Here is a 25,061-nt window from a genome sequence, read left to right on the forward strand (position 1 = left end):
CCAACACCTAGGTGCCCATCAAGCCCTGCTGCACCTGGGAGATCCTCGTGAAACGGGCAGGATAAGCCTCACAGCCGGTGAGGGCTTCGGGTGTGAAGCCATAACATCTTCGGGAGGCTGCAGGGGGGGGAAGATAGCCCAGCAGGGCTCTCCGAGCCGGGAGCAGCACGGGCCATCCCGGGGGGGACCCCTCTGTCAGCAGGAAAAGCCCCGAAGCATGGGTCTGAAAGCAAAGGGGCTGGCCCGGCAGCTCTGTTGCCGTCCTGGGGAGCCCGGTTTCTTGCCTTTTGAGGGACCAGCTCCGGCTCCCAGCTGGGCTGGATGGGTTTGTTGGCCCAGCAAGAACAGACACCGCGTTGTTTCTCTCTGGGCTGAGCCCGGTGTTCCGGCAGGAAAACCGCGTTTTAGTGCGTGTACGGGCCAGTTGTGCTGCTCCAGCCGCTGCCCTCGGTTGGGGGGGCGAGAAGCTGGGAGACAACCGTCTCAACGCGGGGCTCTGCCTTGGCTAATCACACTTTTAATTACCGCCTTAATGACGGAGAGGGCTGCCCACTGGCCAACACGGGAGCCTGCCGGGGGGGGGGGGGAAGACCACCCTCCTAACGCAACCAGGTGGGGAAGCTGTGCCGGGAGAGACACCCACGGGGGAAGAATGAGGGGCCGATACCCCACCGAGACCCCCCCCAACCCCACCGAGACCCCACGCGAAGCCCCCTCCGCCATTGCCCGCCCGCCCGCCGCACCGCGCATGCGCGTCGCTGCGCAAGCCTGAGAGGAGGAGGAGAAGGGGGGGTGGGCGGCGCATGCGCGGTGGCGCCCGGCCGCGCCGCCCTATAAAAGCGGCGCGGGGAGGGGGAGGCGGCGCCGCATTGCGGGCGCGGGCAGCGATGGCGCCGCGGCTGCTCCTCTGCCTCCTCGGGCTGCTGGCGGCCGGTAAGCGGCTCGTCCCGCCCCGCTTTTCCCTGCCACGCGTCCTCCTGCCGCACCCCCAGCGCCTCGGCCGGCCGGGGAAGGGAATGCGGGATGGGTGGTCGTCGGTGGTTGAAGGGAGGGGGCGGGTGAGGCCTTGGAGGCTGTTTCTCTTCTCTCGGCGGGAGGGGAAGGCAGCGAGGAAGGTGGTGGGGTCTGCAGCGCTGTCCTGGCCCGCTGTAGGGCCTCAGGGTGCCGTTGTCTTCCCAGAAAACCGGGCTTCCCTCCCCGTTGTGGTGGGAAGCGAACCGAGATGCCCAGGGTGGCCGTGGTGCGGGAGCCGTGTCTGGGGGGGGGGGGGTGTTGGGTTTTGTTGTTGTTTGTTTTGTGGGGTTTTTTTTGAGGGGGAATCGCCCGCGAATAGCGATCAGAAACGCGGAGGGAGGGAGGGGGAAATCCCGGTGGGAAGCCCGCCTTTCCCGCGGGCTGCCAGGACGACGACTTCCCGAGAGGGAGGTTGTGGCCTCATCTTGTCGCCGGCCGGGAAATTCGTGTCCCCCCTCGGAGAGCCGGGCAGGAGCAGCTTCCCGGAAAGCGTCATTTCTCTCCGCAGCTTCGCTTATCTTTAGCGTTTCGGGGGCTGGTTGGGTGTTAATCCTCTTTTCCGTCTCTTCTTCCATCGTGTGCTTGGAGCAGCCTCGTTTCGTTAGAGCCTCCTGCTCTACGTGGAAAATTCCACTGATTTCTGCGACTTGCTGCCTTCTTACCTGTTGTCGCTGAGGTGGAATAAACTGGTCGTTCTGCCTTTAGCCTTAGGACTAGAGGTTAGGAAAGGCAGTCGTGTATTTCATGCTCTGCAGAAGCTACAGGAATGATGAGTGACCGATTGGAGGGGCAGTTCCCCTTCGAGTGTTGGTATGAAGTGGCTGGAGGTCCTAAAATTGAAGGTATCATCTAGCCATGCACGCGATTTTTCAGAGGTTTTTCCTTTAAATAAAACAGTTTGAGATCTGGAGCTTATTTGCTTACAGGCTTAGCCTGCACCATGTCACAAGTCAACTAAAACTAAAAGCTGTGTAAAAGCCATAGGACTAACCAGCTGTGCCTTGGAGTTCTCACAGGATTGTACACTGTCTTGTCCTTAAGTGCAGTGGTTTAACATGCTGGTATGTGGATAACTTAATGGAGAATCTCAGACTTTTCAGGCTGGAAGCAAGAAAGCAGACATCAGCTTTTACCCTGCATATTTACCTGCTTTAATAATAGGACTTTTGTGTCTGCTTTGCACTGAATTAGCTGCTATCAGTTGTTGTGGTTTTTTTTTTTATGGGAACTGTTTCTGAATCACTAAAAAGTTGTAGTTTCTTGCGCTTTTAAAAGTGAAAAGGATTTCCCTTGAAGCATCCACCAGGTTTCCCATTAGTATATTTAGGGAAATTATCATGAGAAACCAGTTTAGCAATGAGAGCTAACTTGGTCTACCTGTTAAAGGCATGGGTATGCAACTGAGCATAGCAGACTTGTTTGGCTTGTTTGTCTTTTGGAAGTCACTGTTTTAACACAAATAAACTTTGTCTTTTTTTCACCCAAGTCCTGTTATGACTACAAATTGATTCACCTATGAAACTGTCGTGCAGATTTTCCTGAAGGTTTTGCTGTGACTACCTGAAACACCATTTTTTGGTCTGCTAAGCTGACTAATCAGCTGTCTCAAAATCCAGCAACCCTTGGTGTATCCTAATAGTGGAATGAAGTGGCTGGCTTACAGCATAGCTGGTAGGCCATGAGGGTTTTTTAGTTGACCTACTTAAGAATGCTTCTGTGCATCTTCCCTTTAAGGGAAAAGGATCTCCAGACTACAGACATGCACTTTGATTATTGCTTGTCTTTGAGACCAGGAATGGAGGAAGGCTGAGGGCACGGTTGAAACAGAAGTTAGTTTCTCTTGAGCTGAATTTTTTTCTTTTCCCTTCTTGGTAAAATGAAAGTTAAGCTGGGTGTGGAAGGTAAAAAACCTGAGGATGTGATCATTTCACCTCACCTAAAACAGCCTGTGTGATCTTCCTTCCAAGATTTGAAACTTAATGTATCGTTCCTCTAGCAAACATGGGTCAGAACACTGGAGGACAGGAAAACTGAAGGCTGAGGCAGTCTGACTTGAATTTTCTGGTGGTAGATGGAGATAACTGAACTCAGACTGTGCTCTGAGGCAATCAGGCATGTGGTTTCTAACAAGAAAGCTAGGCCGGGGCAGTCCACTGCTGTAGGTGAAATTAGGCAAAGAGTGGAAGGAGTCTCACTACTGAAAAATACATCCCTGGTTGAAAAATTCATCCCTGTGTTCTTGGAGGAACAGCAGAGCGAGCTGTGGCGGCGAGGAACCCTGCGACCTGCACCACCTGCAGCGGCGCTTCCACGCGCGGCTGGTGTAAACCTGCCCTTGCACAACCTCCTCCTCGTTGCCAGAAGAGGTATAAATAGAAAGAGTTGTTCTTGGTGGTGTCTGGAGGAGCTGCGCAAGCTGTTCTGCCTGGTCATGCCAGGTGAAAGTGCCCGATGGCATCTGCAGAGCTTCTGGAGTCTCACGCGGTCTCGTTTGCAGTCTCGGTTTGTGCTGTTCAGCAGGCCGCAAAGAAGCTGTTCTGGCAAGCTCTGAAAACCAAGATAGCGTAGGGGGTGGAACCAGAGCTTGTCAGCAAAACTGAACGTCCCTCCATCAGCTGACAGGAATGTCAGATGGACCTCTCTGGGAGGCTGGACCATGCTTTTTCAGGGGTAGTTTTACTTTGTATCTGTGGGGGAAGCCAACCCCTTCCTGCTGGCTGCCAGTGGGCTTTTGTTTCAGGATCTCATGTGGATCTGATCCTTCAGAGCAGGTTTGGGGGAACGCCTTAGAACTACATGACAAGAAAAGGTTGTGTTTGTTTTTTCTAGAAGGGTTTAACCTCAGTCTGTTTTCTGTTTCATTTTTTTTTTCTTGATGTAGCAGCTTTTACATGCAATTAATTTGCTGCTATTAAGATACCAGAGTTCCTGTTGAAAGTTAATAGGGGCACTTCTGTGGTCTTTGAAGTGTGCATGTATATTGTGGGGCAGTAGTGGTCTGTGTATTTGTTCAGGGAGCAGTGTTTAGCAGTGTTTAATTTCAGATATCAGTATTTTTCTTTCTCTTGGAGTGAAAAGTCTCACGTTTATGCTGTTTACCCTGACTAACTACTTCTTAAACTTTGTCGTCTAAAAGTCTGCATATAGAGACTTTCTTGGAGAGGCTGAGTAGATTCATTCAATCATGGGTGAGATTTCAAGGCTTGTTTTTTCCAAATGTGACAGTTTTAAATCCTCTGACTATGTTCATATTGGGATGCAAGCTATTAGTATGCAGAGATTAGGGGATTAACAGTTTTCTTAATTCCTGTTATCAACTGCTTCATCACTGTACTCCAAGGTAGGTTATTCTTTCACCTTGTACACCACAGTATGCCTTTTCCAGGCTCTCCTGTATCTTAACTGGCCCTCCCTGAAGCTGCTCTTTAGAACATCCCTTGTTATTCTTCTGGTGTATTTTCTGAGCCCAGCTGTGGGGGTCTGATGTCTTTCCTTTCCCAAAGGGAGCTTTCTGTTGAGTTGTCTTCCATGTCTGACATGTGTTCTCCGTGAAAGCACTTCTCTGGCAGCAGTGTGAGCAAGCGTGTTGCTTCCAAGACCACTCTTCTGTTTATTCCTGACTGTATCTTGAACTGTTTTCTGTTTTCTGAGATGTGAAGATGTCTCTTGACTTCACCAGTGCTTTGCTGGGGCTGGAGTGTAACCTGTGGCCAGGCATTTTGTCTTTTCTTACAGGCATGAGTCCCTGTGTAACTAGCAGACTTTTCCATTCTTTGTGGTGTGGATATTCCTTGCCTGGTGGAAGGAGGATGTTCAGGACAGAATTTCTGCAGAGACTTGCATGAAATATCTCTGCCCACCCCCTAAAAACAAAACGCCAAACCCAAAACAAAACCAGAAGGAATGGAGATGGACAGCAAGGATGTTCCAAACATTTAGGTGTATTTCTACAGAGATCTGCTGCAAGGAGAAATGCTTCTCATAATTTCTTGGGAATATTTTAACATACTGTATGGGACTGCTTACTCCTGATGACTGTCAGGTGCTCTTGAATGTTCAAATATCTCTTCCAGATTCTGTCCTAGAAAAATCTCAGGCACAAGTCAGGGCTTGCTTGGCAACCTGGGAGCAGCCTCTGGTCAATGTGGAAATTGCTATTTTGCAACCTTCATAGTAGCAGGGACAGTTTACTGGGATAGTAGAGCTGAGTAATGTACCAGAGTGGGAATACACTCCCCACTTTGGGGAAGAGCCTAATCACAGCAGTAATTTAAAACTTGTTTCTTGTGGATTGCTCTAGTTACAAATGTTTAAAGCTTGGTATTTGATCATTGGACAGAAAAACTCTGAATTTTTTTATATTTATTTTTTTTATTTGACACCTGGAATACTGGTAAAAGGCAGGTTTAATGCATGTCTTCTGCAAATTGCATGTCATCTCTCAAATACTCTGGTGGTTTTGCTGCCTCATGAATCCAGAGGCATAGGAGACTTTTGGCACAAGTTACTACCATCTGATGTGGTTACAACTTTTGAAATTTGACTTAAACTCTCTTAACTGACCGGAGAGGCTGTGGAGTACTGAGCCCTTCAGATAACTTCAGGTTGAGGTCACTCCTTGACTTGTTGACACTTTGTAAGATTTGGTGAAGAGAAGTTGATCCCTCTTGACTTCTTTAAATTAAACACACTTTGCTTCTGCAGGTCTCAAAAGAATTGGGGGAAAAGTGAGTAACTAACTGAGCACAGGATGGCAGAGTCTGATGCATTGGTCTGTGGGCCATTTCTGGGAGATTATGGATGGGTTTTCTTTAACACTGCCAAGTGGGACAGCCTGGGAAAGAGCATCCCCCCTGCTTAGTGTATTAATATACTTGGCTCTTCCTCGAAGAGGAGTAACACAAATGCTTGAGGGGAAGGGAAGGTTATTCTCAGGAAAGGTAATTACCTAGCAATTTTCTAGTAGCTCTCCTTGCAGAATGGTAATCCAGCCATTATAAGCTTCCTTTTATGTTCCTGTTCCCTGAAGAGAAGTGAAGAACTGAACTGTGTTTTCACATGGATACGTGGCTTTGTAAGCTTTCCAAGTAGGAAAGCTGGTATTGTTCAAGAAGGCTGGTTGTTGCCATTTCCAAGCCAGCTGCCTAGTGTCAAGGAAGGAGGTGATAGCATTTGCTGATTTGAAGTAATGTGCAGTTGCTGAAGTAAGTAGGACAGTGCCAGTGTGGGAGCAAATGGCAGGTTTCCCTTTATCTTCACAGTCTGTAAACTGTTTTTTGTGTGAATTCCTGGCAGAGCCCCATGCGATGTGCAGGAGCTGTCACTTGTCAGGACTGTGCTGCTGGGGTTCTGGCAGTGTTAGCTTGCTGACCTCAAAGAAAAGGTTTCTCTCCTTTTCAGCTGTTTACCCTTCAGATCTTAGATTTTGATGATGTTGTTGGGCTTCAGGCTGTGTTTCTGAGGCAACACTTGTTCTGGGAGATAACTTGTGTTGTCTGTCAGACACGAGCATCAGAGGGGTCGCAGTGGGTATGAATCCTTTCTTTTTGTTTGTTTGTATGATTTTGAGAAGCTGCAAGGATCCTAGGGTGCCTGTGTGCTGTCAGCTTGGCTAGGAGCCCAAAAGCTGAAGTCTCCTCACATCTGAATACATCTCACTCTTTATACATGGATTGCATTTCTACACCCCCTTCTCCTTCCTCCTCCATTTTCTTTTACTGCTTAATTTAGGAAAAACTCGGTGTAGCAGAGACTGCTCCTGATAAACCTGAAGAAACCACAGCTCTGAAGCAGTTCTAGAAGAGAGAAGCCAGTGAAGGGACAAGTAAAGAAACCCTGTGGCCTTCACAGATAAACTTGTTTGGTGTTCTAAAAATAGTGGTTTGCAAGAACTTTCGGGGAAGGGGGGCAGGTTTGAGGGAGTGTGACTTATGACTGCTGGGAACTAATCTACAGAGAAAGGAGAAATCTATTTAAAAATGGATGACCTTAGATAAAGAACAATATATAAAATAAGGCAGTTGCAGAGATAGCCAAGAAGGTAATCCCCCTGGGTTTATCCAGCAAGCACTGAGTTTTGTGAGGTAGCTGACAGTGCTTTATTTTCTGTTGGCTTGCTGCTGTGCTGGGAATGTGAAATACCACATTAAGGTGTCTCTTCCATTGCAGCAGAGGCCATTTTGAGGGAATGCACAAGGTAACTGTTAAGATTCAAGACTTCAGTTGGTTGGGAAACAGCACTGGCATATTTGCTTTTGCTGTAACATAAGTTACTATATGAGGAAATCTGTTTCATAATAGGAGAACAAGCTAAAGGGAAAATGCAGTGGGCTCAGTAAAGGTTTTCAGGCTATTATTTTCTGAATCTGCAAGAGTTTTTTGTTTCTGTTTTCCCCAGGACATTCAGAAAGGGAGGGTGGATATTGTTGCAATGAAGGTGTATCCTTTGATTTTAGGCATTGAGTTGTGTAGTATGAGTATTTCAACATAATAACAGAATAAACTAATGCAGGCTTAGCTATATTTAATGTCAATGTGGAAGATGAAAGAAAAGAAGCCCTGCTTTGTGCAGGTAGTCTTTGTTCTGTAGCTGCTTTCTAAAATGTGCCAATGATGTGTGTCATTGTTTGACCAGGCAGATTTGTTCTGAAAGCCTCAAGTTGTAGAGTTGCCTTTTCAGAAGGAAAGAACTTCCCTGGTGTTGTTTTTAACTGTAAGGATGCTGCTGTTCCTCTGTTTTCTGCAGATGGATGTTCATCCTCATGGCAGGTTCAGGTTTCCTAAATCTGATGGCTTTTTTGGTGGAAAATTATGTCGGTCTATTGGCCTTTCTTCTTACTCTGAGATGCAGGAGTGAGGACTTTAAATAATACCACTTAAAAGGTATTTGGGGTGCCAGCTTACATCCTAAGACTACTTCTCAGTATTCACTGGCTTATGAACAATTTGATCCTGCTTTATTCTTCACTGTCCCTGCTGGTCTTAGTCTCTTAGGAGGTTTAGTCTTTGGTCTTCCTGTGGAGGATATTGGTGTCCTTATTCTCACATTTGAAGTGGCTGTGTGCCCAGTGGCAGTGCTTTGAGCAGAACCTAACAACACATGGCTGTGTCCTTCTCTTCTGAGAAATACCTCTCTGCCTCCAAACTGGTGAGACATGATGCAGGGAAGCAGCACAATCAGAGGCATAAAGTTATTAACATACTCTTAAAAGTCAATTTAATTTCAAGACTTTTTTTTCCTTCTGGACAGACTTCCTTGCAACCTGCACTTTGCTCACCCTCAAAAGGTCTAGGACCTACTGCCTTGCTCTTTAGTTTTCTTCTGCTTCAGTGTTGTAACCTGATGAGAAAACCTTGCTGCCCTGCTGTTTCCCCTTGCTGTGTCCTGGCAAGGCAGAGCATTGGTGACTGACTCTGTGCCAGCACCTGTTTGATACAGAAGCCATACAGTGGGGAATTTGTTAAAGACATACAGATAAAAAGAGCTGATAAGTAAGCATAAATCTGGAGCACAGTATTTCTTTTGTCCTGCACTTACTATGACTAGGTCAGAAGGAACAAGACTTGGCTGTTAGACGTTCTGCTGAAACTGGATCTGAAAAGTCATACAGTGTCAGTATCTTAATGTAAAAAGCCACACAAAAACTGAAAGCTCAGTAAGAGCTAGATCAAACCAATGCAAGTTAAGCATGAACTCCTCCGTTTTGGTTTTAAAGGGTCTCTCAGATGAAGGGTGTGAGAAAATGCTTGCAATGACTATTGTCACTTTATAGCTTAGTTTTGTAGTTTTTTAAAGTATGTTTCTAACAGAGAAGGGGGAGTAATTTATTTTGATTTACTGAACTAAAGGCATAGCTTGAAAGCTACATTTGTAAATGGTTGGAAGCCCTTAATTCACTGTTTAAAGTCAAGGCCTTGCTTGATTTTAGCCAGAACTTGATCTGTCTTGCAGAGCTTTCCTACCACTGTTCAATACCAGTATCTAAAAGGGAAGAATAACTCTCTCCCTCAATCAAGTGCATGCTTGGTTATTGTCATCCTGCCAGATCCAACCAGTCTGACTTTGAAATTCAGCTATTCCTAGTGCTTCCAGATGAATAATGCTGTAATTTAGAATAGGCCCTCTCTAAATATTTTGCTAACCATACATTAGTAGAAGCTTTGAAGTCTTACTCCTACAGTCTTAGAAGCAATCCCAGTGTGCTGTCTTGCTGAAGAATAATATGCAATCCAGGCTTTTTGCTGGGAGAGAGGGTGGCAGACTTTTGAGCTCTTGTGTAGAACATTAAGCATGCAAAGCACATTTTTATTAAAATAAATGGGTCATTCCTCTGTGAAATGCAACGTAGACAGGCTGTATAAATCAACAGCTGAGAAGACTGCAGAATGCCACCTGTAAAGCAGCATTAACCTGGCTCTGTTTGATGTGTAGTGGCTGTGCACCTAGCAGATGCATTGGTAATTCAACCCTTCAGTTGATCCTTTAATTGCTTAGAGACAGGAGAAATGGAAAAGTGATTGTTCATCTGTCATAACCTTTCTTGAAGCTTTGTAGGAATCAAACGGGTGAATTCCTGCTTTTTGGTTGACAATGTAATTTTACAGCATTTTGTGATGTGTAAACAGCATTGATGTGGACATAATGGCTCCAAAGCAACACCTGTACAGGTTTGAATGGACTTTATTTTTTTCTAGAACTTTAACAGCAGTGCCTTGTAGGCTTAGGGCATGGCAGATTTCCTTGGAACCTGTCTGCTTTAGGATTTTAGAAGTTGTTTCTTCATAGGTTAGTGCAATGCAGGAGATTGCAGAAGAGACTGAGCCTAATGACAGGCAAGATAGTTTTAGAAAACAGGTTGAGTGTCCAGTCCAGGCAGCACAATAAAAACCTCCAAAATGCTTGGAAAGTGCAGCTGATTAATTTGTCCTATTACTTGCTAATAATGCAGGTCTTTTACCCTTGTTTATGAACTGTCCATAAATGGCATTCTGTATTTTACTTCAGACTTTATAGGCTGCAGGATACCTGGGGTGAGAGGTGATGTCTAGACAAAAGACTTGAAGTATTTTTAAAATTTTTTTATTCCCTCTCCCTAGTTTTTCTGTACTCAGTTGAAGAACTGACCAAGAGGAAAAAAAGTCTAAATAGATCTAATGCTTTAAAAAAAGTATTTGACAGAGAATGTCTCACATTGTTTTCTGACCCTCTTTTGCTTTGACTTGCTGGATAATTTGTTTGTGGTTGGTGTTTTGGTCTGTGTTTGCCTCAAAAGTCCTCCATGTAGTGTGAGTGTTGTTGTGGCTTCAAATCTGATTAGTTTGCTCTCACAGTTGCTGTGTGAGAAAAAGGGTGGTTCACCTGGGAGAAGGAATGCAAACAGAAGTTAGATGTTACTGCTGGTTCAGAGTTGAAGTTATTGCAAGGACAGGAGATCAGGGGGGATTATAGCTTTGACAATCAGCTGCCTGAAGGGTAGATTACCTTTTTACAAAAGGTGGACGATGGATTGCTGGGGTGCTGAAACTCAGGCACTTCAGGAGGAAAGCTCAACTGGTTGTTTTTTTTTCTGAGCTCTTTGGCCGTGTAATCTGTGTTTAGGACTCATTCTCATGTTTCAAGTCAGCAACTGCCATGTTGGAATGTGCTTCAAAATGTTAAGTAAACCAAAGAGGACTAATGGAGAGGCTGTGGTTCTACCATGCAGCATTAACCTGCTGGCTTTGGAGGGGAAATGACTCAGGTGTGATTTCTTTCTTTGCCAGCTGTGGCCAGCCCAGTTCTGTGGCAGAAGGAGTGTGCAAAGGGCCCTGAGCTGTGGTGCCAGAACATTCGCACAGCGTCCCAGTGTGGAGCCATCAAGCACTGCCAGCAGAATGTCTGGAACAAGCCTGCTGTGGTAAGGATGGACCACTGAGACTTTTTTCCTGCTTCCCCTGTGCTGATGAAGATCTTGAAACTCTGGGAGCAGAGTGAAGTGCTTTGTCTGAGTAAGCTTTCCTTTAGGTGCTAGGTGGAAGGTTGTTTGTCACTTGTCTGCCTTGCACAACTTGTCTGCTGACTTCTCCTGTGACCTGTTGCACAATCACTGAGCAGTGTGTGGAATGGAGCTAGTGGATTTCAGTCTTGTCCCTCCTAATTCATAGAGCCTTTTCTTACTCTTCACTTGAGCACTGCCAAACTGATAGGCTTATTACAAAAAAAGCCTATCTTTAGGTCTTCCACAAAAGATGCAGCATCTGCTAAATTATGAAAGCCACGACAGTAAATAATGGTACAAATGTTACATTTAGTGTGGCTTTTCAAGATGCATTTGTACTAAATTTGAGTGATGCAGCTGTAGTTTGTGGTGTTGTTTCACAGTGTTCTAGGGGGGGAAAAAGGCATTTTTAGTGCCTTACAGGAGGGCTGCATTCAGTCCTCTTTGGTTATATCTGTGCTGAGAAGTTTCAGTTTGTGGAAGAGTAGGCGAAGGGAGCAATGTCCTAATGGCAGAGCATGACTAAAATGAGTGAAGCTGCCTGAAAAGCTCTTAGGTTTCTAGTAATAAATGTGAACTCTTCAAAGAGTAAGGTAAAAGAGGCTCAGGAGAAGGCTTATCAGGGCAATATTCTTTACACTTCAAGGGAGGTGGAACTCAGTGAAATGAGAAGTAACAGCATGCCTGCTTCTTCATACAGTGTTGATTTACTGAAGAAACTGGAGCTGGACATGCTTGGAAAAGCCCCTATGTCAGAACACCTTTCTCTCTATGTCCGAACACCTCTTTTCCCTCCCCCCCCCCCAGCTTCAGCCAGTATCACTTCCTTAACTTCAGTTCCAAATGTGGTGCTCATTCTTCACACACTGCATTTTCAGGTACTTAGTTCTCTCAGAATAACTCTGCTTCTCTCCCTCCAGAGCAGTATCCCCTGTGACTTGTGCAAGGAGCTTGTGACAGTGGTTGGCAAGGTTTTGAAGGATAATGGCACTGAGGTGAGTAGAGCTCCCCTTCTCCTTGCCCCAAGGCACTGCTTGAGTTAATTATCTTAAAAAGATTGCAAGGTGAGGGGGTGGGAGAGTAGTCTGTCTGCATGATGTTTTCCCAACATAAGCAGCTGATGTTGAAAGGGGCCAGAGTACATGGGGAAAGACCTTTTAAACAGCCTCTTCTGGTTTAGAGAGTAGCAAATTCTAGAGCCTCTCATGCTCTGACATATCCCTGATTGACTGTAGGGGCTTAATAAAATTGTTCTTGTGCCAGTGGGCCGTTGATCTTAAAAGGCAGGATACTGCAGTCTCTAGAAGTGGGTGATTACACCAAGTGGACTATTTTTTTGGCTGTGGGCACTTCCCTTTTTGTGAACCTGGGAGTATGTTCTATAAAGAAATCACTGTCCCACTAGTCCCATCATTTCACTTCCTCTTCTGAAATGTAAATGTGTGCTGGCAAGACTGTGTTTCATGTTTTCACTTTGGCAGGGGTCTCATGGAAGGTCCAGGACTGGGGAAAAGAAACCTATAATGTAAAACCTAGTTCTAGTTTTGCTTGTCAACTGCCTGGACCTTATTGGGTCCAGTGGGCATGTTTTTTTGGTTTGTTGTGTGGTTTTTGTTTTTGTGTTTTGTTTTGTGTTTTTTTTTAGGCTTTGCCCCTCTCTTTCTTTCTTTGCCCCTAAACTTCAGGAAGAAATTCTTCACTACGAGGGTGGTGAGACCCTGGCCCAGGTTGTCCAGGGAAGCTGTGGCTGTGCCCCATCCCTGGCAGTGTTCAAGGCCAGGTGGGATGGGGCTCAGGATCTAGAGGGAGGTGTCCCTGCTCAGGCAGGGGATCTAGATGATCTTTAAGGTCCCTTCCAACTCAAACCATTCTATGATTTTATGATTTTCAGAGCATTTTATAGTCTGTAACCTACCTCATCTTTGATAGGATGAGATCCGCTTTTACTTGGAAAAGACCTGTGAGTTCCTCCCTGACCAAGGTCTGGTCTCTGAGTGCAAAGAAATTGTGGATTCCTACCTACCAGTTATTATGGATATGATCAAAGAAGAGCTGGTGAGTAGATAACAATTTGCAGCTGTTGGAGTCAAAAGTCGTGCTCGTGTTGATGCCTGAATTTCTCTTCAACCTAAGATTGTGGATGTGATCCTTGAATGGATCACTGGTGTTGCAATTGATGGTGTAAATTTGAAGACTGCTTGCTTGCCGTGAAACTTTTTCCCTTCCTGTGCTGTTCTGAACTTCATATGGAAGTACTGTCAGTCTAGAGCTTTATGTGGGTGTCTTATCTCCCCTAGGACAACCCTGAAGTTGTGTGCAGTGCCCTCGCACTGTGCCAGTCCCTTCAGAAGCACCTTGCAGCAATGAAACTTCAGAAACAACTCCAGTCCAATAAGATACCAGAGCTGGATTTCTCTGAGCTGGCATCCCCACTCATGGCTAATGTGCCTCTTCTCCTTTACCCTCAGGACAAACCCAAGCAGAAGGCTAAGGTAAGGGGGCAGTGCTGTTCCAGCCTGCAAGAGTAGCACGTGGTTTTTGCTCCAGGGCTTCAGTGCTCCTTTATTTAAGAACTTGTTGAGGATTCTTGGTAAGGATCCTTGTACTGGGCAGAGATGAAGCCAGCGTGCTTCACCTGAGTGACTGTCTCCTGTGGAATTTTGTGCTGTTGCATGCACACAATTACCTTTTGCCTTAACCTAAGTAAATTAAGATAGCTGCATCCCCATAGATCATGTGTATGATTAACAAGCACAGTCTACAAAGCCAAGTCTTGTTCTGGGCTCTTCTCATCCAGGACTGTAGTAGTCAAGCAGGTCTTACTGGAAGCAGTTTCTTCTGAGGGTGTTTGGCACCAGCATTTAAAGAAGACTTCTACCACATTCTAAGTAATTTGCTAGCTTTCCCTCCCCCCCCCCCCCCACTCAGGGGGGAAGCATTTGTCTCTCAATCCAGAGTGGACAGACTGGATCAGGAAAGAACAAGGAGTTGATAAAGGGGAGTAGATGAGACAATGAATTTGTGAGTAGAACCTGAGTCTTGATAGGAAGCCTAGATACAGGATTTACGGTCGAGTGGGTGGAGGACAAGCTGCTGAAGGTGCAGCAGGTAAGATCTAGCTAGATTTAGAAACCTTTCCACTGTGGTCTGTAACAAACCCAACTGATTTTGAAGATTGGGTATCTTTAACAGTCATCTCTGGTTTTGAAGCCAAGTAAGTACCTAATCTCCATCTGGTGGGTGATGCACATACCAGCAGTGGCTTTGTCTGTTCCTAATAGCTCAGGCTGTTGAGGATTCTACAGGGTATTAAGGCTTGTATATAGTTCAAAACAGCTTTTAAAATGTGGTAGTAACGAATGCTTCTAAAAGATATTATGTTATGTCAACTTAAGTTGCCTTTCCCCCTTTGTCCAGGGGAGTGGGGAGGTTTGCCAAGACTGCATTCAGCTGGTTACTGATGTTCAGGAAGCTGTGAGGACAAACTCAACTTTTGTGAAGTCTTTGGTTGCTCATGCCAAGGAGGAGTGTGACCGTTTGGGACCTGAAATGTCCGACATGGTAAAGTACCTTAATCCTCTCATGCCACCTCTGTTTAAATAAAAAAAAAGTGTGTCACATGTAGGATATGTTACATGGTATAACAATAACACTGAAATGTTAAACTTTCTGGCCACTTGGGTGGGGTGGTGTGTATGGGACTGGGGAGGAAGGAAAAGACTCAAGATTGCCACTGAAAGCTGTCTTCATAAAAATCTTCTGACAGGTTAATGTGGTCACATCAATGAGGGGAAAGGCTTCTACCCTCAGTACAGGCCTCACCAGATAAGCAGCTCTATGTGCAAGGCTTGTGTAACCTCAAATACCATCTTATATTTGGGGCAGGCTCTGAAAGACAACAGGATAGTTAATAAGTAGAGCAGATAAATTAATACCTTGAGATGTATTAGAGAAATCCAGATTAACTGTACAATTTCAGTGGTTTGATATTTACAAGACTTTCTTTTCCCACCTCCTGCAGTGCAAGAAGTATATCTCTGAATATTCTGACTTGGCTATCCAAATGATGATGCACATGGTAAGATCAGTGGAATATCATATTTGTTCTCAGTTTATTTTCCTGCTTAGTGTGGTGAAATTACTTGGAACCAGGAAACATTTACTGCAGTAGAAGTCTGGAGGGAGCTCTTGCTCTGTTAATGCTTTGAAGTTGGTGTTTAATTGGATAGTGACTGCAGTCTCAGATTGCTTTCTTCAGCACTTTCTTTCTCTTTCACAACCATGTCAGCAGTGCAGAAGGCCCTCTATTCTTTTGAAACACAGAAGATGCATTTCATATGTTCCTTCATAGGCTTTTCTCTCAGTCCTGTACTTACACCCAGTCCTGTATTTACACCACTTCCCCCCCACCCACCAAATACTGTATTAAGCATATTAGAGTTGCTTTTTGTCACTATTGCAAAATTGGCTCAAGTGTTAGAGGTCACATGTCTGTTTGAAGCAAGACTAAATATCCTTTCTCTGGAACTGCTCTCTCAAAGACTCTTGCTCTCTGGGCTCTTCATATGAGCCATGGAAAGTGAGTGGTACTGCACCAGCTCTGGTCTTCTGCAGCAACATACAATGTGTTTGACCTCTGACCACCTGTATAGCACCTCTTTATCCAGAGATCTCAGAGCCTTTAAAAAAAGAGGGTAAGCCTTTCTTTTGAGAATGCAGTGCCTAGATGGCACAAGTAACTTAACTAATTAGGTGAACTTAAGAGAGTATGTGACTGACTTGAACCTGTATTTGGCAACACTTTATTTTCCAGTTGCTAAAGGCTACTTAGAAGCTCATGCTGCTGCTTAAGCATTTTGTGGGGAAGCAAATCTTTGTTCCAACAAGTTTCTCATTTGAAGCATTCCAGTGCAGTGTGTTGTTAAGACCTGAAATGGGAATATGAGCACACCCTGCATCCGGCTGAGCACTGCTCCAGCTCTCTGGAGGTAGTCTTGCCCAGGATGCCTTGATGACTGCAAGTGAATATTGCTGGTTACCACTGTGCAATTAAATGTCAGCTGCTCTAGCAATGCTAAGTATCTTTGGGGTGGGGATCATGTCATATCTACCTTCGTGGAAAGAGTATGTGCAGTTACAAGTGCTTGACTTTTTTTTTTTCTCCCCCCGCCTCTTAAATGTTCTCTTTAATTTCTCCTTTCTTCCTCTGTCTCCAATCTCCCCTGTCAACAGAAGGATCAGGTAGGTGAGCAATTTGTCTGTGGTGATAGCCTGCTTGTAGTTCACTTCTTGCTCTATTAGCTGTGTACACGGTGTGACTGTACTCAGTGTTGACAGATACAAGGGATATTTATTGTGATTAAAGCAGAGAAAGACTGTTGACTTCCTCCAGTGGATCAGTCCTACTGTGCAACTAAAACTTCAGCTCAATTATGCTTTGGCCAGTGGAGCAGAAAAGATGCTCCCTTTCACACAAGAAGGAGTAGGTGTAGAAAAAGCATGCTGGTGGCTCATTTCAGCTTCTGGTTTCAAGTCTGGGCTCAAAAAGGCTTGAGTGCAGCTGTCCCTGGGTCTTTTCTTGCTTCACCTTTACATCTAGGACAATGTTATAGATGTTTGGAGTATATGAACTGCAAAGATGCAGGAGGCCCCTAGACTCCTGCTTCCTAGAGCTATTTGGGCTTTTTATTTAACCAGTCTTGGAAGACCTTGTGTCTGTCATCTCTCTGGGAGAGAACGTGTGTATGTGGGTGTTGCTGTAATGTTAATAGCTGGAAATGCTTCTTACCATGCATGAACCAAAGGGCTTGACTTAAAGGTACTACCTGGAGTAGTTGGTGTCACTGAGATACTGCTTTTGCCTGTGCATGAGGTTGTGGCATGATGTATTAACAGCTGTGTAAGCCTCTGCTGTGAGAAGCTTGATGCTTTGGTGGCAGGGTGGGGGATGATCTTCTGATCATAGGACCAAAGTTTGAGCTTAAGTATACTTCAGATGGAAACACTCAAGTTTTGTGTATTACTGTGTAAAGCCTTTCTCAACTTGGTGTGAGTGTAATGTGGCCTCCTTAGAGCAGTTTGCCTCATGCCCAGCATTTATTTTTTCATTTACTAAGGTGTGTTTCTAAAACCTTTGAGAAAGACTTAGCCTTTTGAAAAACTTTGCTGCTTCCCTCCATCCTTGAGTGAAAAGAAGACTTGAACTACAGCTACTTCAGATACTTGTAAAAAAAGGGTCAGGCTTAGTTTTTAACATGGTTAACTTTTGTTTCCTCTAGGCTGTGTTCAGTAATGTGGGGATCTGGTTGCAAAATGGGCTGTTACTGGCTGCTTTAAAGAAGGTAGTTTGTGGATGAAAAAAGGAGTCCTCTTCTTCTAGAATTTCTTTCAGCTTTTGGGTGAAATCTGCAGTCAGGATAATTAGCCTCTTCTGGGGATTGCTGAGAGCCTCAGGGAGCATCTTCTTTGGGGATGCAGGTCTAAGGTGATGCTGGTGGCCTGTTTGGGTGTTGGTAGCTCTTAAGTCAACTCCTTTGAAGGGCTTTGCATAGTGTATTAGCTCATGGTAAATGGGTTTTTACATGGATGTGACCTAACCCCTTCCTCTTTTAAAGGAACTGCTAAACTTGATCTGGTAGTTGTCCTGCATATAACCATATCCAATGCTTTGGCAATACTTGAAGTAGAAGTAGTCATGAAACTTCTGGTTGTGTTGGAACCTTTTCTTTGGGCTCACTCACAGGCTCCATAGAAGGGGCAGCTGATTAAAACTTACTTACACATCTCTTTCAGCAACCAAAGGACATCTGTGCCATGGTTGGGTTCTGCTCTTCTGTGAAATCTGTTCCCCTTCAGACTCTGGTGCCAGCTCAGGTGGTTCACGAAGTGAAAATGGAAACTGTGGAGGTAAGATGGGCTTTTTGTACTCAGCAGCTTTGCCTTGCTTTTTGCTTTAGTGTAATGAAGTAGGTGAAAGAGAAAAGTGTGTGCTTTTATGCATGGAATAATCCAAGTCTCCCTGAATATAAATTCCTAGCCTCCTGTTTCTGATGCTCAGTAGGAGAGCTGACTGAATTAGAATAGCAGAGCTTGCTAACCTGAAACTGTAAGGTCATGCTTCAGGATTGAAATGTTCCAGCAGCAGAGTATGGCAGCCATGCTGAATGACACAAGTGCTGTATTTGAGTTTTGTTCTACATTTGGAGTTGTGCTTGTATCCCTTTTAAAAAATGGGGCAGTACTCTGCGTGTGCAGAGTCAGATCTGAGTCAGAATGCCGAAGCTCTGAGTTGGGAGAAGCACCTTAGCTTCCCACACCCTTTGGATAGGACATGGGCTGAGGTTTTTTAGAAAGGCAAGTCTCTTGAGGACAGTTAACTTCTGATTAGCAGGCTCCAAGCAATTCACCTTAAGTGCCACAATTTCTAGGCTTCTTTTGCAAACAGGAGGGTCCTCTCAATTCTAGTAAATGAACAAATTTGTCCTCAATTAGTGTATTTTAGAAACACTTCTTATAGCCCTTGACTGGAATCACTGTAGGGCTGGTTGCTTGTGTCTGTTAGATTCACCTCCTCACCTGAGAATGTAGTCTTAATTAGTCATACAAAATGACTGTTCATTCAGAATGTCTTTTTACTGAGAACTTTGAAGTTGGTTTTGGGTTCTGTGTGGCCTTTTGAATTCACCTCAGACTGACCAGCTATGTGAGTTGAGTTAGTGTGCTGCATCTGAAGGTGAATGCTGTTAAACTCATCTTTTACCAGTTGTTCCTGTCACGTAGGTTCAAATGCTGATTTATTGCTTTGTATCTTTCTTCTGTGTACTCAGAAACCCTCAGTTCAGGAGAAGACTTTTTCCTTGTGTGAAATCTGTGAGACCATGGTGAAAGAAGTGACTGGCCTCTTGGAAAGCAACAAGACAGAGGTGTGTGAGTGGTGGTGGAAATGGTACCTCTCCCTAGGCTGTGGCTAAAAAGGGCTGTATCAGAGGGGGAGGAGGGAAAGTTAATTTCATTGCCTGTTTCCGTGAAAGCAAAATTTCCATCCTGAGTGGGATGTATTTATGAATTCAGTCAGATTTCTGTGCCTCATTTACCATGTATCCTTCACTGTGCTTTAGGAGGAGATTGTACATGAAATGGAGGTCGTCTGCTACCTGTTCCCAGCAAGTGTCAAAGACCAGTGTAAGGACTTCATAGATGTCTATGGCCAGGCTTTGATTGACATGCTCTTGGAATCAACAAGTCCTGAAGCTGTGTGTGTGATGCTGAAATGTTGTGCAGCCAACAAGCCTCCACAGCAGCCAGGTTGGTATTGAGCAGGCTCTGTGGTGTTGCAAAAGGAGCTAGTCCACCTATGATTGTCTTTTGAGGACGTGTCCTTCAGTACTTTGCTGATGCTGCCTCCTTTCTTCTGTTTGGGGGAACTACTTAAGCTCTTGACATTTGGGTTTGTTGTTTTTTTTTTTTTATTTCCTTCTCAGTTTTGGTGAAACCTGCAGGTGGCTTCTGTGATATCTGCAAGATGGTGATAGCTTATGCAGACAAAGAGCTAGAGAAGAATGCCACGGTAGCTGAAATTGAGGCTGTACTGGAAAAAGTCTGCCATGTCCTCCCAGAGTCCATCAGAGATCAGGTAAAGCATTTGTGCAGGAGGCAGGCTAAAAGGTCTTGGTGGTGGTTGGGAACTGCCCTTTGATTTGTTGGATTTACAGTTATGCTTACCTTGTTTTCTGAGCATTTCACCTGATACTTTGTCTGCCTGCCAATTTTAGGTCCATCTCTCAAGTGTCTCTGCTTCTGCTATAAATGTCCAGGTACTGATAATAGAGGTCTCTGTAGTTGGCCAACTGCCTTGGTCTCTGGCTGGAGACAAACTGTCCACAGGTGCAGCTGGGACTGGCTTGTGTTCAGCAACCTGATCCTTCCCAGGTTTTTTTTCCTTTACTAATTAGCACCAAAGCGTAGCAGCTTCTCATGTGCAGCAGAGCAGGGAAATGACCTTGCTCTGTGTGTGCCTGCCTGCTTTCCAGAGCCAGGTAGAGATGAACAGCAGGATGAAACATCTTGCAGAGGATGTGGAAAAAAACTAGAGATGGTAGGTTTTATAAGAGCAGTCAAGTCTTCCTCTGCCAGAGGCTGGAAGGAGCTTGGGGTGCCAGGGGGATTAGGATTTTTGCACTCCTCATCCTTGGGGGTGTTGGCAGTCCTTTGAACACACAGAGACTTTTCAGGGTCTGAATTGTTGTACTAATTTGCAGTCAGTAAAGGTTTGCCTGGAAATCCTCTGAGAACAGTGGGTGAGTGCAGCTGGAAGGTTTTGTTTTGTTTTGTTTTTTTTCCTCCTTAATACTGATCCTGTTCAGGGGATTAACAAAGTAATTGGAAGCAGGCTAGCATAATGGCAGTGAGACAGCAGAAAGCAACACCTGCTAGGCCACTGCTCTCAAGATTTACCTGGAAATCTTACTAGGTGGCTGCTGAGTGTCAGTGGCAACTGCTTATAAGCTGACTGGGCTTAAAGCAGCTCTGAAACAGCTATTCCTAACCACTGTGAGGCTGTTTAATAGTTGTGGTATTTTATTAATCGGTGCCCTTGGCCTCTGCTGAGAACACCAACCTCTTTCCGTGCTTCTGAGGTGGCCTCTCCACTAGAGGGCTGACTGTTACCGGTGGGAAGCCGTCATGCTGCTGCCTGCCCTGAGGGGAATGGGAACTGCTGAGGTTGCTGCTGTCCTATTCAGTTTGTCTCCAGCCTGTTCAGCGTGCTTTCCTCTTGAGTCACCAGTGATCTCCACGATTAGAGACAAAGCTTTGCAAATCAAAGCTTGTCCTGCTTACTTCTTTCCCCGAAGTCTCTCCTGCTTGGTTCTTTTCCTTTTGACCCCTTTCTCCTCACAACCTGGCTGCAGCCAGCTGCAGGCAGGTGTGAGCTAGCAAAAAGTGACATAGTTTTGTGATTGGTGGGTCTGAGTCCCTTTTTGATGTCTAGAGCCTCTGGTTTGTCAGTTTGAAGTGTATTATGGGGGTGTTCAGAGCAGTAGTGTTCCTGCCTACCTGTTGGAGACCAGATCTTCTTCCAGGACTCTTTTAACAGGATGCTCTCTCAACCTGTTGGTTTTTTTTTTAACAGTGTGTTCAGTTTGTGGAACAGTATGAACCCGTGGTTGTGCAACTCTTGGCAGAGGCAATGGATCCCACTTTTGTTTGCACAGTGAGTATTGCAGCTCTGCCTCAGTGCTGCCTACTCTTTCTTCTGTGTGCCTTTCAGTGCCCAGCATGCAGAAACCCTGCTGGAATCCAAATCAGGACACGGAATGCTTGGAGCAAGTGTGGTTGTGCAAGGCCTGGGGCTTGCTGAATGGACAGCTGGCTGACTGCCAGCCTTGTGCAAGGAGGGCTGGAAGAAAAGAGCTGCCAGTGGTTACCCACTGTTGAGGTTCAGTAACAAGGCACAGTGTGCCCTGAATGCTGTGGTGGAAGGAAGTCAAATGACCTTTCCTGAGAAAGGTCCCTTTCCAGAAGCTCTTGTTTCTTGAAACTTAAGATGAAGAAGCAGTTGTGGTAGCTTAGTTCTTCCTCGTGTCAGGTGACTGCTTTGTGTCTGCTTGTTCAGCTACATGAGCACAGTGCTGTGGGAAGCTCCTGGAGCTACCTCAGTGTTGCTTCCCCACTTGCTCAGGTGGAAGCCTAGACCTAAGGCTGGAGTTGAGATCTCTTGGTGCACACAGAAAGATGCTGACTCTGCTGCTCTTCTTTTAACAGAAACTTGGAGTCTGTGGATCAGCTAAACAGCCTCTCCTGGGGGATGATGCTTGTGTCTGGGGTCCAGGTTACTGGTGTAAGAACATGGAGACTGCTGCTCAGTGCAACGTATGTAAAGCAGGGTTCTGCCTCAGGGTTCCCTATAGCTCCTTCTAAATGACTTTTCCAGCTTCTGTACCACACTCTCAAGTGGATGAATCCCAGTTTTGGGAACCAAAAAGTAGCTAGAGGTGGCTGAGTTAGATTAGAAGGTCTTCCATCTGTAGGCCTTAGCTTGTGTCAAGCAGACTCTTCTCCCTTCCTACCTCCCACCCATCTGCTAGCATTTAAAAATCGATAGTGAGGTATGAGGTGAGATTTATATTTAGTCTGTGTTCAGAGACAGCAGCCAACAGACCATGTCACAGCCTCTCATCAGGCTCTAAAATTTGGCTTCCAGTATTGCTGTGGGCTGGTGCTTTCTTTGCCAGGCCTTGATGGCTCAGGGTCATCAGCATTCTTGCTGGAAGCTTCTGGGTGGGGATGAAGATGTTAGTTATTCCTCTCTGGAATAACTTACTTGAAGAAAACCAGATTTTCTCCCAAGATCTTAACCTCAGAATAATGTGTGTAGATAACACCCTCGTCTGCAAAGAGACTTTTCTCCACTAACATAAAGCTGCTTCTTTCCCTTTAGGCTGTTGATCACTGCAAACGTCACGTGTGGAACTAGAAGAAGAATTTCCAGTTCTGAAAGTTTGCCATGGCTCTTAAAAAATGTGGGCCAAGGTTGGCAGAGAGCTCTATCTCAAATGTCCCTCCTCTCTGCCTCACTAACAGTTTGACCTTCAAGTTCCTTTTATTGTAACTCTTCTGTAGCAGTGCTGCTGTTGAAGGATCAGATCTTCGTTGTTGACTTAACAAAGATCTTTTCAAGTGTACATTATGCTCCTAAAAATAGTCAGTGTGTTGTAGAATTATTTTTTAATTGGTAGGCTGAAGTGTGTTTTAGGTGCTGGGAAGAATGAACAGAGAAAGTGAAATGAGACAAGACTTACTATCTTTTAATTTAAAAAAAAAAACAACCCACAACCACATGGTAGTGACTAAACTTTGCAATGTCTTTCTGTAGTCAGCATTGGAAAGATGACATGCTTTGCATTTTTTAACATCTGGCTGGAATGTTAATTTTCTGCATAACCAGAGGGGGGAACTCTTGAGGGATAATGCTGAAGGTGGGAATCCCTTTGGCTGGAATTTTCAAAGCTCTGCAGGTGCAGAGGTGGGGACTTGGTGTGCCCAGCTGAGTTTCAAAGTCGCTGGTACCTAACAAGATGCATTTGTGTTTGAGTGACCATGCTTATGGTTCATGGTGTTCCTCATAGCTAAGGAAACCTTCCCTCAGCCTTTAATCATGTCCTTTTTCTTTCCTTGGACTACTGCCTAAGCAGGGGTGTTCTGCCAAGCCCTGTGCAGTGGGATGTCAGGCTGTTGAAGGCTGACACACTTAAGGAATGGCTCCCTTTTTTTTCTTAGCCTTGTTGCTCCATTCTTGCAGCTTCCTACATGTGGGTGCCAAGGAGGTGGAGCAAGCTGGGTCAGTAGGAGATTGAGAGGAGGGGGGGAAAAAGTCAGTAGAAGCTGTATGTATGTCCAGGTGAGCTCAGAATATATGGAAATGTTTTTTATTGCCAGCTGCTGGCTTGATCTTTGATCTGTGTTTTTTTTTCCTCATAGCATATTTCAGTCTTCTACAACTTCAGCAGCTCTCTGAGGCTCACAGGCAGTTTTGCTCACAGGTATTCATGCTGATGCTCAGCCTTCTGAGTAGCTGGAGGTGTAGTTTGTGTTTTGGTTTTCCCCAGAGTTGCCAATTCTGTTGGGAACTGCAGGCAGAGATGGCAGATGGTAAGAGCACTGTAGGAAGTGTTTGGCAGCTCCCTGGAGCATCCCACTGAAGTGGCCTTTCAAGGGAAGCTGCTACCCTGGAAACCAGTCAGGCTCTGGAGGTGTAGGGGCCTCAAGGATGGGCATCACACTTAGGTTGCTTGAGACAGACCTTGCACCCCCAACCAGCATCTACTGTGTCCTTCTGATCAAGTTAATGCCCAAAAATAGAGGCACCAAAGTAGCTCTGAGGAGACCTTTGAGAAGGAGGAGCTGGGCAGAGGTGGAGCTTTGAAAATTCCAGTCCTGTTCAGAAAGGTGCCAGCAACTGCTGTTCTCATGGTGTGTTGGGTGAGGTGGGAGCTCCAGTAACAATGTTTTAGCAACAAGCAGACTGATTTTCTTGGAATCTAATGGAAAGCTGCTTTTTTGTGTCTACATGTACATACTAAATGCCTGGGCAGTGTTGACAGGTGGTTTGTCTTTCCTCTTGGCTTTTGTACAGAATGCTGAAGCATTCATGGCTTTAAACCAACAACATCATTTCCCCCAAAACTGTAAAATACCTGCAGCTTGCTGTCTTGGCAGCCTTGTGCAGTGGTTCCAGTGGTCTATCCCAGTTGGGGTAGATATTCCAGATAGGAAATGGGACTCCCTTCAGCATCATCACCTGGGAGGGTCCAGGTTTTGTTACACCGCAGCGTGTAGTAGTTGATCTTTTAAACTGGATGGTGGTCTCTTGATGTGGTTTTTTGGGGGTTGGATGGACACTTGCTCGTGCAGGTTGGTAAGGTTTTAATTTTCTTGGGTTTTTAGTAATGAAGGATTCACACTAGTGACCTGTGGGGCAAGGTGAGCTGGGGGAAAAGTCCTGTTGCTAGCGCTGGGAGGCTCTTCAGTTCTCTCCTCCCTTCCTGTGCACTGTGGCACCTGACCTGCTTCTTGAGTTACCTTTGGGGGGACATGTGCAGTTGCTTCCTAAAGAACATTGTCTTGATTTGTTTTTGCACAAAAGCTTCCTTAATGAACAATAAAAAGACTTCTGTAAACCACTAAGCTGCTGAGCTTCATTTCCTTGGTTGCTGGAGGACCTTGTCGGAACCCTTGTTTGAAACCCTTTCCTGCAGCGCCAGGGAGGAGGCACGTCCCAAAAATGTCACTGGGAAGCCGGGGCTGAGTGGCAGGATTCCGGTGGCCATCGCCTCCTGCGTGTCCCATCAAGCCTTCGTTCCTGTGGAGCAGCGGCAGGGATTGCCAGGGCTGCAACGCCTGCTGTGAGGCAACAGCCCCCCTGTTGCAATTCCTCGCTCTGCCTGGTGCGGGCTGGAGGCAGCTCCTGCTGGAGCCGCTTGGGCTCAGCCTTCACTGCCCTTCATGTGGCACTTCAGGTGCTTTTCCCCTTGTCTTCATCCCTCGTTTTATTTTTAATAAAATGGTTTTTAA

At 45.5% G+C, this 25,061-nt stretch overlaps 1 protein-coding gene across 4 annotated transcripts; it reads left to right on the top strand.

Moving 5' to 3' along the window:
* The first annotated feature begins 857 nt into the window (after positions 1-857).
* Positions 858-24,674, top strand: PSAP (prosaposin). 4 transcript variants are annotated; one of them, XM_051618056.1, is made up of 15 exons: positions 858-933; positions 10,777-10,910; positions 11,912-11,986; positions 12,921-13,046; positions 13,289-13,483; positions 14,409-14,552; positions 15,013-15,069; positions 17,270-17,332; positions 17,784-17,897; positions 18,818-18,913; positions 19,109-19,295; positions 19,472-19,623; positions 21,121-21,201; positions 21,753-21,860; positions 22,429-24,674. In XM_051618056.1, exons 1-15 carry the CDS (start codon positions 888-890, stop codon positions 22,462-22,464), a joined length of 1,614 nt encoding a protein of 537 aa, XP_051474016.1. In that variant the 5' UTR covers positions 858-887; the 3' UTR covers positions 22,465-24,674. The 4 variants fall into 4 exon arrangements, with proteins under 4 accessions (XP_051474016.1, XP_051474017.1, XP_051474019.1 ...); XM_051618057.1 differs by having other exon boundaries at positions 872-933; positions 19,490-19,623; XM_051618058.1 differs by lacking the exon at positions 858-933 and adding an exon at positions 3,796-3,823.
* Positions 24,675-25,061: the final 387 nt, after the last annotated feature.

The sequence above is a fragment of the Apus apus genome, chromosome 4 (assembly GCF_020740795.1).
Source record: "Apus apus isolate bApuApu2 chromosome 4, bApuApu2.pri.cur, whole genome shotgun sequence".
Classification (NCBI taxonomy): domain Eukaryota; kingdom Metazoa; phylum Chordata; class Aves; order Apodiformes; family Apodidae; genus Apus; species Apus apus.

Bases quoted from the DNA above. Each gene is read 5' to 3' on its own strand.
- PSAP (XM_051618056.1), top strand. From the start codon at position 888: ATGGCGCCGCGGCTGCTCCTCTGCCTCCTCGGGCTGCTGGCGGCCG. The intron at 17,898-18,817 runs GTAAGATGGGCT...CTGTGTACTCAG, and splicing joins TGAAAATGGAAACTGTGGAG to AAACCCTCAGTTCAGGAGAA. The intron at 19,624-21,120 runs GTAAAGCATTTG...TTTTTTTAACAG, and splicing joins CAGAGTCCATCAGAGATCAG to TGTGTTCAGTTTGTGGAACA.